Here is a 14,862-nt window from a genome sequence, read left to right as displayed (position 1 = left end):
AAAGATAAGTGTAGACGCGTTCACTTTATCGAAAACACGATTCCAATTCTGATATCTTTCACATGTAGTAAAGTTGAAGGTTTAAACTTAACGTATTTTCATTTAATTAATTCTGCTAGCTGCTGTTTGCTAGCTTGTTTATTTAACCGCTGCCGAACTTCTTGGATGGCGAATTCGCTGAAACTGAGCAAAAGTTTTTACCCAATTCGCTAAGTTTGTTAACGGGCGGCGGCGAGCTTTCAAAAGTTTTCGCCGCCTGAGTTAACAGAAAATTGAACTGTTATTTGGGTAAAAGCTTTTTATGGGCTGAATGATAATTTGATATTTAAAGCTATAATGATTTCAAATTTAAAGCTTTCCTAGCACTTTTCACTTTTTATTTTTAACTGAAATTGTTAACGCTTATATAGCAATTGATAAGTGGACCAGATCATTCTTAAAACGACAGGTGTTCCAGAAATAATAGGTTGAGTTTTATTGAATGGAAGTCGATATGTTTACACACGCGTACAACTGCTCTGAATGATATTTCAGATATATAAGTTATCAAGCTATATTAGTGAAGAAAGATATGCCTTTGTGTTGGTTCTCTTTTAATATACGAAACATCTAGCCATGTCGATTGTACAACAGCGAATAACTAAATATCATATAGGTACTTCCATTCATAAACACAGTCAATCGATTTATTTCAATTTCAATACGTTACAAGATTTTCAATCTTAACGCCTGCACCTCCATTCGCAATCTTCCCGCCTGCAAAAGCGATTGTCATTGCCACCACATCCCCAATAAAGCATAGTCTTGCAGGTCCTGTCACTACTATCGAAATACCATATTTCGGCATTTCTATTCCAACGGCAGTTGCCGTTGCTATGTCCTTGATTTCGGCCACCAGTGCAAAGTACCCGGTTATCTGTAGAACAATAAACCCTTAGTTGCAGTATTATTTATGGGAATTCCCACATTACTTACTTCGAACAGCACCAGCACACTGGGCCTGGGTATAGGCCACAAAAAACGCCAGACAAGCGAGGAGAACAATTAATTTCATTTTTAACAAGCTCGTTAAAATATTTTTAACTGAAAATATTGGTCCTTATATAGCAGATAAGTCAACCAGATCATTTATAAAATAGCAGCTGGTCCACAAACAAAACGAGTTGAATTGTTTGCCTTTGAATGAATTGACCTCCTTTCCATTGCATTATGCAATACCAAATGCGCACAACTGTTCTGAATGAAATTTCGAATAAGTCTCGTAGAAAAACGCAATCAATCCTTTTAATAAGTAAAAAAAAAAACTATAAGAAAGCTCTACCAACTGCGTTGTAACATACTTATTCAATTAAATTTTCAATTAACGACATTTTATATGGCCAAGAAATAGAACGGGTTGAATTGTTCGCTTTTGAATGGAGGACAATATGTTTGCATTATGAAATACAACATGCGCACAACTGTTCTATAAACAATTTTGAATAAATCGCGTTTAAAAAAGGCATTTAATGAGTACACCAGTCTTTTCTCATGCTGTCTTACCAATAAGCAAACTTCATTGTAACATATTTATTCGACTCCTGATACTGGATTTTTATTGGGCACAAGGTAGCTTATAAAGTATATTAGATACACAAGTATTTAATCATATCCGTCTGTATGGCAAAGACTTGCACCTCCGTTCGCAATCTTCCCGCCCGCAAAATCGATTGGAGTTGCCACCACATCCACGATAAATCAGTTTCTTGCAGATCCTGTCAACTTTATCGAAATACCACATTTTGGCATTTGAATTCCAACGGCAGATACTAGAGTATCTGTTTCCTTCATTTCGGCCACCAGTGCAAAGTGCCCGCTTTTCTGTAGAATAGTAAATAGTTAGTTGCAGTATTACTTATAGGAATTCCCGATTACTTACTGGGAACAGCACCACGACACTGAGCCTGGGCGTAGGCCACAAAAAACGCCAGACAAGCGAGGAGAACAATAAATTTCATTTTTTAGCAAGTTCGTTAAATTCGGCGAGGCATAAACTGATTTTTAACTGAAAGTATTGGTCCTTATATAGCAGATTGAAAAGTCAACCAGATCATATATAAAACAGCAGCTGGTCCACAAACAAAACGAGTTGAATTGTTTGCCTTTGAATGAATTGACCTCATTTCCATTGCATTATGCAATACCAAATGCGCACAACTGTTCTGAATGAAATTTCGAATAAATCTCGGAGAAAAACGCATTCAATCCTTTTAATAAGTAAAAAAAAAACAATAAGAAAGCTCTACCAACTGCGTTGTAACATACTTATTCAACTCAATTTTCAATTAACGACATTTTATATACTCTGATATAAAGGGGATTAAAAAGATGTGGGGGAAATTATAGTTTAAGTAGTAGATCCGAGTGAAGGCCGTAATCGTCGTCATATAACTACAATGTCATATCAAAGAGTCTCTTTTAAAACTTTTGAATTAAGTTGTAAAAAACGAGCTCTTTAAAAATTGGTTGTCCTTCATAGTGCAAAAAATGGACTGTCAATTTAAGCAAACTAAGTTTCATATTTGTGTTTTATATTGTGTACATAAACACATTCATTTGATTTATTTCAATTCCAACATGCCACAAGATATTCAATGTTAACGCCTGCACCTCCTTTCACAATCTTCCCGAGTGCAAAAGCGATTGCCGCTGCCACCACACCCGAAATAGTACAAGTGCCTGCAGATGCCCATTCTAGGGTCAAAAAACCACATTAGATTATTGAGATTTCTGCGGCAGCCTTCATTGCGGCGGTCTCCTTGATCTCTGCCACCAATGCAAGAAACCTTGTTATCTGTAGAGCAGTAAAAGGTTAGCTGATTTATAAGTGAAATTGAAGGAATTCCCGATTACTTACTTGGAACAGCACCACGACACTGGGCCTGAATGTAGGACGCAAAGAGCGCAAGGCAAGCAAGGATAAGAATCAATTTCATTTTTAATAAACTTGTCAAACTCTGCGTGGCTTGAACTGATTTTTAACTGAGAAGGTGACTGCTTATATAGTCAATCTGCTATAAGTAGATCATTTTAAAAATGACAGGTGTTCCAAAAATAAAACGAGTTGAGTTGTTGAATGGAGGTCGCTATATTTACATTATATACTACTTGTGTTGTGTGTGAATGGCAAACTTTCAGTAATTAACGACATTTTATAAAAAGGTATTATGAGAAGGTAGCATATGTGATCCCATAAAGTATATAATTTCTCTGCAGTATTATTTATGGGTAAATTGGGAGGAGTCTATTTTACTTCAAAAACAAGTATTTCTCTTAACGAATTTCCATCCACATGCACACATAATACTGTAGTAAAATCAGCTAGCTATAAAACACAGTATTATTAAAATATTAGTTTATTCTTTATTAAAATGTGCTTTGGAAACAGTGTGCTTAATATTAAAAAATTCTGTAAAAATAGCTATATTTATTTATGTATTCGTTATTGTAAAAAAGTTTCAACTTAATTTCCATAAATTAGCATCTTAAGAAAATACTGTGTTAATGAACACTTCGCAAGAGGAACAAAATAGTTGATTTTTAAATATATTAGTGTGTTAGATATGAAAAGTACTATTTCATTTTACATTGATTTATGTGCAAATAATGGCTTACTGTAAATAACCAGTTTCTGGCACCAATTGTGTTCCTGAGTCGGCTTTTTCCTGCTTTTTAAATGCATAAATTAAATATATATCTTTATCGTTAGAATATCAATGTTCTGATGATCTTAGGGAACGACTGATTTTATATGTTTAATATGAGTGTTTTGTGTCCGTTTGTTCCCTGATGCATTCTGAAAGAAGGCACTAATTACATACATTGAAATATAATACGCAAATGGCTTGGTTAGTTAGACCTCTGTTACCAAACTGGATAACACTTTACATAAACAGAAATTAATAATTAATAGTAAAAGCTATGAGTTAACCCTTACCAATTAGTACAGAAACATAACGAGATTGAGTTTACCTAATGCAAGATTTTTGGCCCGATCTCTTGAACACCACCATTCCTTTCGTGCAACGCAATTTCTTCTTCTTGTTCGGAAAGGTTGCCATCGTCTGCTGAATCGATTCCTCGAATACTTTACCATAAACGAGAAGTAGCAAGAATCAAAAATTACAAATATTTACATTGAGGAGCCCTCCATATCTGTTATTCTCTCACTTACCGATTCAAAATGAGTCTCAACACACTGCGTTTTAGAACGAAAAGTACGAATATAATGATTCCCTGGGCACAGTTAATGTAATCGGAAATGTCGAAGATTCTCTCAAGCGGAGACCACTCCAATCTTGCCGCAAGATATGAGAAGATTTCGAAAGTCCAGGCCACGCCCATAATGACAAATAGGCGCACAAATTGAGTGCAACTATATAGGAAGATTAGAAATCGATTTTTAATTTTCCTCAAAGCATTTCTCCAATTCCTCTCACCTTCGCTCATTGTATTTGTGCGATTGTTCACGTTCCTCCGCTGTCGCAACGACCTTAAGCTCCCTCTTTAGCTCTGCAAATCGTCGAGCCTATAGTACAGATAATAAGTTTAGATTATCAATAAAAAACAGATCGAAATTCACAAATTCGACATTTAGTAAGTAAAATTATCATACCGTTAGTGTAAACATTATTAAATTGAAAATGATCTGAAGTGCCATTGGACCGTAGAAATAAAGCATCGCCGACCAATCCATTGCTGTAAGCATTTATATATACATATATATATACTTGAATAGTTCATAACTGGAGATAAGCTCTATGGCTATACTCACTATTAACCCAACAAGAGTAAAAGGCGACTCCCGGCCTCCATAGCGTTTGATCGTCATCATCAACATCCAAGACTTGGTCGAGTACGATTACAGTGATCGTTAGTAGAGCACCAACTCCCCATGCATATATACTGTAGATTAAGAAGCGATATTTTGGCGTATATCGTTGAATGTTGTAGTTGTTGTCACGAAAACAGGTCCACAGATCATAGCTGATGACAGTCAGCCAAAGGAAGCCAGCCATTACGGCAAAGTAACCCACATAGCCTGGATGGATAGATCTTAGTAAGTATATTGACGAAAAAACGGTGTAATACATACCATTTACCATACAGCCCGCTAATGTCCAATCATCTCCCCAAGAATCAACTTGTAGCAATGCAAATGCCAAAGCAATGCAAATCATATAGCAGATGAAACAATATCCGTGTAGATTTCTCAGTTTCGACAGCGAAAGGTAAACGATAATTGTAAGGATTAAAAAAATTATCGAGAGCACTCTAACTGAAATTGATTTTAGACAACAGTTAACCACATTAGCCAAACACATTAACAGACAAATTACCTCCCCAGTTACCCAATTGAATTAATTATAATTATATTTAAAGCGACTCCATCTAACCACAAAAATCCCGCAGGGAAAGTTAAGCAAAATGAACTCCTATTTCGGTTCAGAAGAAAATAATAATACTGAACCTTATAAAATCCTAGGGTTCTTTTGCTTACGTATATTTTGGAGCCATTGATTAGGAACTGTAACCGCGCAAATGTGTGGCACTAGTGTGATTATTGTCTCATTTTCGCCAGTCTTGATTGGATGAGGCTGTAGGCAGTATTCCTGCTTCGACATATTTATTTGATCAAAGTGACGTTGCAAAGTTCCATCCTAAAAAATAGAAGATATTATATATTTCCTGCGCACTTCATAATTAATTCCGGTCAAACCTCGAACAGTGTCCAATTATGATTTTTTTCATTCTCAGCATCCATATGATAATGTGCCGCGCAAGGAACGGGCAGATGTCGTTGTACGATAAAATCATCGAGAATATGTTTAATCACCTGTTTGCCATCGCTTTGAGTAATGCTCACATAGGGATCAAAGTCAACTGCCCTGCTTATATCACCGCTGCAGGTGCGTTGATCCTGAACCAGAAACAGATTTTTATGACAACAGAATCGCACACAGGCGCCCAGTTTACAGGCACATCCTCGCAGGTGCTTTTTCACCGACTCCTTTTCACCATCCACCAGAATTTCGTAGTCATATTCACCAGTTTGCTCGGCTGGAATTATCAGATTCTCGTATTGAAATGATCCATTGGGGTATCTTTTGGATTCCGTTAAGTCAACTGTATCAAAGTAATCGCATCCTGGTATATCGGCCACTACAAGGTCTGTTATTATCAGCATTAACACCAGTGGTCGCCACATGTTGCCTAGAAGCGAGTTCTCTACTGAAATAGATACATTTGGATATATGTAGTGAATAAAGTAAATAAGATTTAAATTTCGAATAATTTACAAAATGATATCATGCTTAGTTAGCAACGACAGATTTCATCATAGCTGCCATTCATTAAACTAGCTTAATGTTATTTAAAATTTCCGAGAATTCGAAATTTTAATATTATTTTTTCGCCGACCAGATTAACTCAAGCATACGCAAGCGAGTTGGAGTCGGGCGTACACGACTGTGGAATACTCTGCTGCCAGTGTAATAACAGCAGATAACCGCTGTCAAAGAACCTTTAGTAGATAATCCGCGTTAGCACGAGTCGCGATTTTAATGGTTTTAATGGTTAGTATATATACAACAAAGCTGATTATATTTATAAAATGTAGAATCGATTTAATTTGAAGCACATTTTTAGCATACCCGCTGCAAGTGTATGCAAATACAGCGCATACCACTTGGCGCATCTGTCTGTGACTTTAACACATGGCTATAAATACACCGATCTACGTACATTTTTTACTCGCTATGCAGTCACAATACAAGCTGTGAGTACAAATGAATGGAAGGCAGAAAGAAGTTCAGTAGAAGTTCAATTCACTGTGTATTTATTTGTATTTATTTATTTGGCAAATCGAAAAATCAATTTCAATTATTTTAAAACATTTTTAAACATATTTAAATATATTTAATTTAAAAATGTTAATTATTGATGTCTATTTACAAGTGCACTTGTGATTTTCAACCTTATCCATTATACTCAATTTACCAGTTGTACATTGTTTTATTGGGAACTTATTCGACACACTGAATTATTTTAGTCACTTTTTTTAGTGGTTAATATTAACAAGCACGAATGTTACTGATTTGTCGGCTTGGTAGCCTGCATAACATACATATTTATTTATTTTGTGCAAATATTTTGCAGAAGCAAAGAGTCCGCAGCTAAAGTTATTCGTAGGCCGCACGATTCATGACTGAATATTCGCTCTTCAAAAGATAACGAATAACGAATAAGTGAACGCAGACCATATTCTCAGAAAATAAAACCTACAATTGCATTATGTATACGAGAATATACCCATTATCTCAAACCATTAACGAACAGCGCCCCAAAATAACGAAAAGTCAATAACAATTTGAATTCTTGGGAAAAATGTACAAAGAATTTGTGAGACAAAGAGCATTATTTTGGGAAGCATACAGATAGTATACACCATATGTGTGCCTGCTTGGTTGGTATGTATGTGTGTATTTGTCTCTATTCGCTCAGTGGCATCATAGGTTGTGGTTGTGTTTGACGTCTGTTGCCGGGTGGCTAAATAATTGCATTTATTATATGTTTGCATAGATTATCAGTTTTCAGAATTTGTAGTGCATAAATGAATATTTAAATGAGTGCGAAGCTTTCATCTGTTTCTTTAGACTGAGATTAGCTTAATTGTTATATTTATAATTAATATTTTATATATAAAAGAATATTATAATTCCGAGTGTTATGTGTACACTGCCTCTGGCATACATTCAACAATTTTTATGATACTCACTTTATATATATAAAATTGTTACAGGGTATGCAAACAGGTTACGCCGATGTGCGTGAAAGATATGCAGACAACGCCCCAGCAAAGTGACGAGCCAACCTCGGCAGTATTCGAGTTCCTCATGTTTCAACAGCTGCATTGAAAAAACAGAAAGCAAAAAGAACGTTCTGCGCTCTCGATTTGCCACTCATTCAGAGAGTCAGCTAGTCGCTTGTGTACGTGCTAGATGATCTTGATTCTGCGACGTGTTTCAAGCCATTGAATCTCTCTCTGTCTGTCTCTCTCTCTCTCTCTCTCTCTCTCTCCCTCTCTCTCTCTCTCTCTCTCTCTCTCGCTCTCTGTCTCTCCCATTTGCACTCTCTGCGCATTGACGCCACTTAATTATGCGGTTCTCTTGATGAAACTTGGTAAGTATGTATGTCGGTTGGAGCCAGTCGGACCGATATTTAAGAGATCGCTTTTGAAAGCACGAGCGTAATAATCCCAATAATCCCAACTATCTCAATTTATCAAATTAAAACTAAAATTATTAAAGTACTTTCCGATTTACTAATGTTGAACTTAGTTAGATTAGTTGTCCTACGATGGTTGATATATTATTCGTATATATGTATTGGGTACTAGCTAAACCGAACTTTATAACCTATAGATATTTGCCCTAGTAAATATGTTACAATGGAGTTACTTCGCAAATGTATTGCTTATTGGCAAAATAAAAAAACACCATTCAATACCTTCCTATACGTGATATAGCTTCATATTTAATGCTCTATATTTCATATAGAACAGTTGTGCAAATGTGATGCATAAGGCAAAAATATGACCTCGTTTTAAAAATGACATCACTTTTTAAATCTGGAACAGCTGTCGGTTAATAAAAGACCCCTAATATGCTATATAAGCGATAACATTTTCAGTTAAAAATCAGTTCAAACTTCATAGAGTTTAACGGGCTTATTTAAAATGAAACTGATTCTTATTCTTGCTTGCCTGGCGCTTTACTTGGCCCACACTCAGGCCCAGGTGCGTTATTGTCGTGGTGCTGCTGCATGTAAGTAATCGGGAATTCCTCCTTCATATGATATATAAACTAAGCTTTCCTATTTTACAGTTGACTTTACACAATGCTTTGGTTTTAGAGATTCAGGAATTACGTCTCCCGTCTGTCGATCCAGGTCAAATAACAACATGTGGTGGTTTGACACCAGGGACAGGACCTGCAAGCAATTTGCCTATCTTGGATGTCTTGGCAACTTCAATCGCTTTTGCACTCGTGGCGATTGCGAAATAAGGTGCCGGCGTTAATACTGAACGGAAGAACAGTCGAGTGACTTTGTATATGATTCGAAATATAAATATGGCATTTAATTTTCCGTTTGTTCCTTAAAATCAAACTTTGGTTTGTTATATATCATTATGTATCAGAGGTGTCCAACTGTTGTTCTGCAGTAGACATATTACTTGTTATTCATTGTTATCCTTGCTTGCCTGGCGCTTTAGGGTTTCGTTTCATGTAAGTAATTCCTTTGTCTTCACCTCTTTATCTAAATAAATAATACAACGAACGTTTATCTACAGTTGAGCGAACAGTTTGCACTAGCCTTAGAGATTATGGGAATGGACATCGCAATTGCCGTCGATCTTTCAATCACAACATGTGGTGGTACGACAGCAGGAGCTCTCAATGCAGGCAAATGATCTATCACGGATGTGATGGCAACAACAATCGGTTTTGCTCTTGGCACGATTGCTTAAAAAGGTGCAGGCGCTAATATTGAAAGGCAAGACATTGAAGTAAAATAAAATAACTGTGGAAATTAATTGAAATATAAATATGACATTAAGTCAATTAAAATTACAGCAGTAACTTGACCAAATTCTCATGATTGTATCAGTTGTGTTGACAAAAGTTCTATATTTTATTTGTATACATTAATATGAGATTACGGGTGGAAATAAGAGAAGAGTGAGGCCTCTGGAAATAATATGATTAGCTAATGTCAAGATGACACATCGCATGCAGTGTGAATTAATTATTAATAAATAAGTGTAATTCTTATTAAAGTACTTTTATATAATAGTTGATAATTATGTGAGTTGATTATACAAATTAGAAGGTTATTTTTTATAAGCTACGGCCTGCTGTACATTTGCCTGAGAACAGCCATAATGGAATATGCCTTGCTTATTATATATGTGAAGCTTGGCAAATGTAAGCCCATAAAGCCTCCGGCAGTAAACAGAAATGGACGCTCAGCATTTACCATGAATATCAACAGAGTTTTTCTGAACTTCGTATCGAATAAATACCAATTGCAACCAAAGCCAGAAGTGGCCAGCGTCATACTCTAAACAAAAAAATGTAAAAGCAAATAAATATTTAAGAAATTATATATTTAGATAATGGAGACCAATTTAGAATGCTCTACTCGAAAAGGATCGACTAGGAGGTACCCTGCACCGAGCTGTTTAGTAAAACAGGCAGACACCCTAAGCCCCGCTCGCTGCAGGCAATCCTTCTAGTCTGTCATTTTGAATAATATTAATTATAAGATTCACTAACACACCTGTTCGTAGACCTCGTTGCCAAACCAGCAATAAAAGAACAATTGACAAAGGACACAGCACAGCAGCATATCCATAATAATGGAGCTAGTCGAGCCATCTCCAATGACAAGAACTTGAAATACAGTCATTGCCACAATTACCACAGAGCTGACAAATTGCAACATGACGGGCAAATTGAAGATGCGTTCCACCTTCTGTCGTAAGCTGTGAAGTGAAAAAAAAATGTGAATATATATAATCTATAATAATTAATCTATAATCATTAATTACACAATTAATTCGCAGTGATATTTCACAATGGACACAAGCCAGTTGTTAGGATCCTCACGCAACTTCTGCTGGTCAGTAGGGAGGAGCTCGTCAAAGGCCAGGTTTATAACCTTTAGATGCATGCATAGCTGAACCATACACGATACGTTCATATAGTCAATTTGTGTAATATCCAACGCCACTACAGCAACGCCCAGACCCTTGTACAGATATTGTACAACGGGCGGCAGAAAATCGGGCATTGCGGCCCGATATGGAAAACGATCACCAGCAAAATTATCTGGAGCTACTCGATCAGTATATATTTGTTATGTCTGCATGCATATAAATATATTTGTTGCCAACTTGCCAATCAGTATATAAACTGTTCCCATTGCGCCTGGAAGCAGGACTAAACTGAAGTACAAAAGCATTGCAGACTTGCTCTCTATTTCAGCTCTTTGAAAAGTTTCCCTTTGTTTCTCGGATAAAATACACCGTCGCGTGATGTCTCTGAATTTGTTGATAATGTCCTTTAGGGTGGTGTAGTGATAGCAAATGTTGAAAACCTACAGAAAATGCATAACAGTAGTATTTAAACCTACTTAAATGTAACCTTGAAAGTTCCAAAACTTTGCAAATTGTGATCAGCAAATTATTTCACTTCAAATTAATTTCAAAAGTATTGTGCACTTCTTTGTTTTATCCCGAGAAATTTGAACTATTGTAATGCTTACCTTTAACCAATAGACGGCATGTGTTAAGGACAACACAATATTCTGTGTAAGTGCATCCAAGTTCTGCCAGTTAAGGTACAGATCGTATAGCTCAAGACCGAGATAGCAAAAGAGTGCAGACTGCACCAGCCCACCAAATGATATGATGATCAAACTCTGGAGCGGTGTCTCCGGCTTTAATCCAAAAAGGGGCAGTCCCACTAACTGCGCCAGCCACAAGTTCATCTCGATGGAACCAATCTTGCCCTCGGCCGCATTTGAGGACAGAACGTGCTGAGTTAATCGCATTAACTTTTCCATTTCTCAAATGGTATCCTTACCCGACACACACTGCCTTAAATACATATGCTCTTTAGACGATTGCGTGAATTACCTGCCAGCCTACCATTAAATAAGTTATAATTTAAAGTGTTTGACAACCTAATTATTAGTAATCATTCCAGCTAGCTGATAGATTGATTGGCGGTTTTGTTGTCACGCCATAAATAATTGCCTATTAGGCAAGTGTGAACCATTTACCAACCCCCTTGGGACTCCAAATTGAAACTAACTATTGACTACTGCCATATTCGATATATTTCAGTTTTCATATGTACCTTCTTTCTTACAAAATTAACGCCTGCATCTCCCTTCGCAAACTTCCCGAGTGCAAAAGCGATTGTCGTTGTCACCACATCCGCGATAGGACATTGGATAAGAATGAATTCCATTTTGAATAGACTTGTTAACTTGAACTGATTTTTAAGTAAGAAGCAGATACAAACCTCGACCTGATCATTCATAAAAAGACAGCTGTTCCAAAAATAAAACTGGTTGAATTGTTCGTGTTTGAATGGACATCGAAAATTTTCCATTATCCACAACATGCGCACAACTGTTTTCAATAAAATTCTAAATATATCACGCACGAAAGGTATGTAATGAATAGATACATGTCTTTTGTCACTGTTTTATACAGTGATACCGACGGTATGCTGTCTGCCCGTCTGTATGAACGTAACTCTTTTCGACACCCTTAGAGATAGACACTTGAAAACAGGAAAGTGATAAGTCCACTAAGAGGCCAAGAAATTGATAAAATGAATCATTGCAATTCGAAAACCCCCATATCTTCCACAATGTAGATTCACCAAGGTATAGTCCTAGTAATACCCTTAAAAATCCTGAAAACAAATTTTGAATCCCGCGCACTCGCTGCCCTATAAACGATACAAGCCTATATCTTCCGCAATTTAGGAGCTATTCTTAGCAAACGTGGAAGGAAGATTACTAGGAACCTTCTCTATGATTTTGTTCAGTATAGCATACAAAGGTCTATATTATATATATGTCATTTAGTGAAATCAATCTCACTGCGGACACACTAAATAACATGATTACTTTTTAATTCACAAATCATTTTATTTATTTCAATATTCATGTCTTTATTTCCTAAATGGAACCCCGCACCTCCTGGAGCAATCTCCCTGAGTGCAATAGCGATTATTATTGCCACCGCATCCGCGATACGACATTCTCCTGCACACCCCGCTACCCCTGTCGTAAAACCACATGTTGTTATTTGCATTCCTAAAGCAGGAGAAATTGCGCGTATCTCCATCATTTCTGGTATTAATGCAAATTGACTCCGCAACTGTAGAGTAATAAAAGGTATTATTTATAGATGAGGATGGAGGACTATATGGTTACTTACTTCGAACAGCACCAGGACACTGTGCCTGAGTCTGGGCCACATAAAGCGCCAGGCAAGCGAGGATTAGAATAAGTTTCATTTTGAAAAACTTTGTTAAGCTTGTGAAGTTTGAACTGTTTTAAACAGAAATTGTGAACGCTTATATAGGTAAACAATTCATTTATAAAACGACAATTGTACCAGAAATAAAAAGGATTGAATGATGAATGGAATATGTTTACATTATGCACCTCACGTGCACAACTGTTCTGTATTCAACTTCATTTGTATCATTAATGAAAAGGTATTTAATAAATAATTATATTTACACCTGTCCTTTGTCATGCACTTTGAAAGACAGCGTAATATTTGCTAAATGAGCTCCATATTACATACATCTTAGTCAACCAATTATATTGTAGAATGAGTCCGCGATTGCTTATAACCCAACCTGTTTTCCTTCAAGCAAAACAATTGTTGATTAATTTCTATTAACTCCGTTGTAACATTATTTACGGGGACAATTAATTAAATCTTTATATTTCTATTCGACCAATTAATATTAATATTCTTATTAACATATCCGCTGTATACAAATTTCAAGAATTAACATTTTTTATACACTGATCTCACACAAAATATTCAAATACATAGAAATATATTTTTATCTGGCAAAAGTTAGTATTTATTATCCCATAAAGTATATATGGTATATATATATTTAGCTATGTCCGTCTGTATGCACAGATATGTATGCGAACCAGACACCTAAGTAATGGGATCAACCGCCATGATGTTCCGCTCAATGCTTTGGTTCCGATACGATTCCAATTCTGAATTTTAATCCCAATTTCCCAAGCCAAAATTGTCCGCTGGCATTTATGGGATACGGTTGCAACACACAAAGCAAGGACTGACAAACTGACAATTAAATGACACTTTTATATTTCAATTTGCATTCGATGTATTTCGATATTTATATGATTCTCCTTGCAATTTTAACGCCTGCAGTTCTGCATGCATAATTGATGATTGCAGTAGCGATTGTTGTTGCCACCACATCCACGATATATCATTGGCCTGCAGCTCCTGTCCCGAGAGTCGTAAAAATACATGTTATGATTTGCATTCCAATGGCAGTTCGAGCCCCTTTGGTGTCCTTCATCTCTGGAACCATGGCACCATAGCATATGACCTTTAGAGAAGCAAAGTGATATATACAGAAATATTTATAAATAATGAGAGGGATATTCTCAATTACTTACGTGGAACAGCACCGCGACACTGAGCACTAGCGTGGGCCACATAAAGCGCCAGGCAAGCGAGGATAAGAATGAATTTCATTTTTAATAAACTTGTTAAGCTCTGTAATCTTTAACACTGACTTTTAAGTGAAAATGCGAGCGCTTATAAAGCAGGTGGACAAGTCGAACAGATTATTTATAAAAGGACAGCTGTTCTAGAATACAAATGGTTTTTAAGATTCAATAAATGAGGTGCTAAATTATGAATAAAGATTCTCTATTATATTGTTCTGTATAACTGCTTAATAAAGCTCGATATGTTTGCGTTGTAGACTGCAAGAATATATATATTAAGCTAAGCGACCAGAAATATCTGTTGTTTTATTCTAAAGAATCAAGAACAACAGAAAGCGCTTGATGACTGTTTTATCTTTCTTTTGTTATTTATTATATTTAACAGCTGGGCTTAACTTATCTCCCAGTCAAGTTCTCTTTAACTGGAGCCTTTTCCTTGTGAAATCTTGTGCGCGTGGATATTATCAACAATCACACAAAAATTACTGTTTTAAAGTGCAACCT

General features: G+C 36.2%; 3 protein-coding genes across 6 annotated transcripts; 1 reads left to right on the top strand and 2 right to left on the bottom strand.

Annotated features, from left to right (window-relative positions):
• Positions 1–2,568: 2,568 nt before the first annotated feature.
• LOC6556844 (G-protein coupled receptor Mth) lies at positions 2,569–7,248 on the bottom strand. Of its 4 annotated transcripts, XR_004365630.1 has the most exons (11): positions 7,166–7,248; positions 5,759–6,270; positions 5,540–5,699; positions 5,135–5,317; positions 4,814–5,080; positions 4,655–4,737; positions 4,479–4,567; positions 4,214–4,414; positions 4,012–4,126; positions 2,897–3,053; positions 2,569–2,833 (listed from the first exon to the last, which is right to left on the bottom strand). XR_004365630.1 is itself a non-coding variant. In XM_032742713.1 (10 exons), the coding sequence occupies exons 2-9, from the start codon at positions 6,245–6,247 to the stop codon at positions 4,012–4,014; spliced, it is 1,587 nt and encodes a 528-aa protein (XP_032598604.1). In that variant the 5' UTR covers positions 6,248–6,270; positions 7,039–7,248; the 3' UTR covers positions 3,385–3,835. The 4 variants fall into 4 exon arrangements, 2 of the variants coding, with proteins under 2 accessions (XP_032598604.1, XP_032598605.1); XR_004365629.2 differs by having other exon boundaries at positions 2,578–2,833; positions 2,897–4,126; XM_032742713.1 differs by lacking the exons at positions 2,569–2,833; positions 2,897–3,053 and adding an exon at positions 3,385–3,835 and having other exon boundaries at positions 7,039–7,248.
• A 1,515-nt stretch (positions 7,249–8,763) lies between these two features.
• LOC116806463 (kappaPI-actitoxin-Avd3c-like) lies at positions 8,764–9,181 on the top strand. The gene is made up of 2 exons (XM_032742821.2): positions 8,764–8,864; positions 8,925–9,181. The coding sequence occupies exons 1-2, from the start codon at positions 8,777–8,779 to the stop codon at positions 9,116–9,118; spliced, it is 282 nt and encodes a 93-aa protein (XP_032598712.1). The 5' UTR covers positions 8,764–8,776; the 3' UTR covers positions 9,119–9,181.
• A 764-nt stretch (positions 9,182–9,945) lies between these two features.
• LOC6556825 (odorant receptor 2a) lies at positions 9,946–11,667 on the bottom strand. Its single transcript, XM_032743116.1, has 5 exons — positions 11,368–11,667; positions 11,001–11,199; positions 10,652–10,937; positions 10,381–10,585; positions 9,946–10,161 (listed from the first exon to the last, which is right to left on the bottom strand). The coding sequence occupies exons 1-5, from the start codon at positions 11,665–11,667 to the stop codon at positions 9,946–9,948; spliced, it is 1,206 nt and encodes a 401-aa protein (XP_032599007.1).
• Positions 11,668–14,862: the final 3,195 nt, after the last annotated feature.

The sequence above is a fragment of the Drosophila grimshawi genome, unplaced genomic scaffold (assembly GCF_018153295.1).
Source record: "Drosophila grimshawi isolate 15287-2541.00 unplaced genomic scaffold, ASM1815329v1 contig_44, whole genome shotgun sequence".
NCBI lineage: Eukaryota > Metazoa > Arthropoda > Insecta > Diptera > Drosophilidae > Drosophila > Drosophila grimshawi.
The sequence above is the reverse complement of the archived record's forward strand: the minus strand, read 5'-3'. Positions and strand labels throughout refer to the sequence as shown.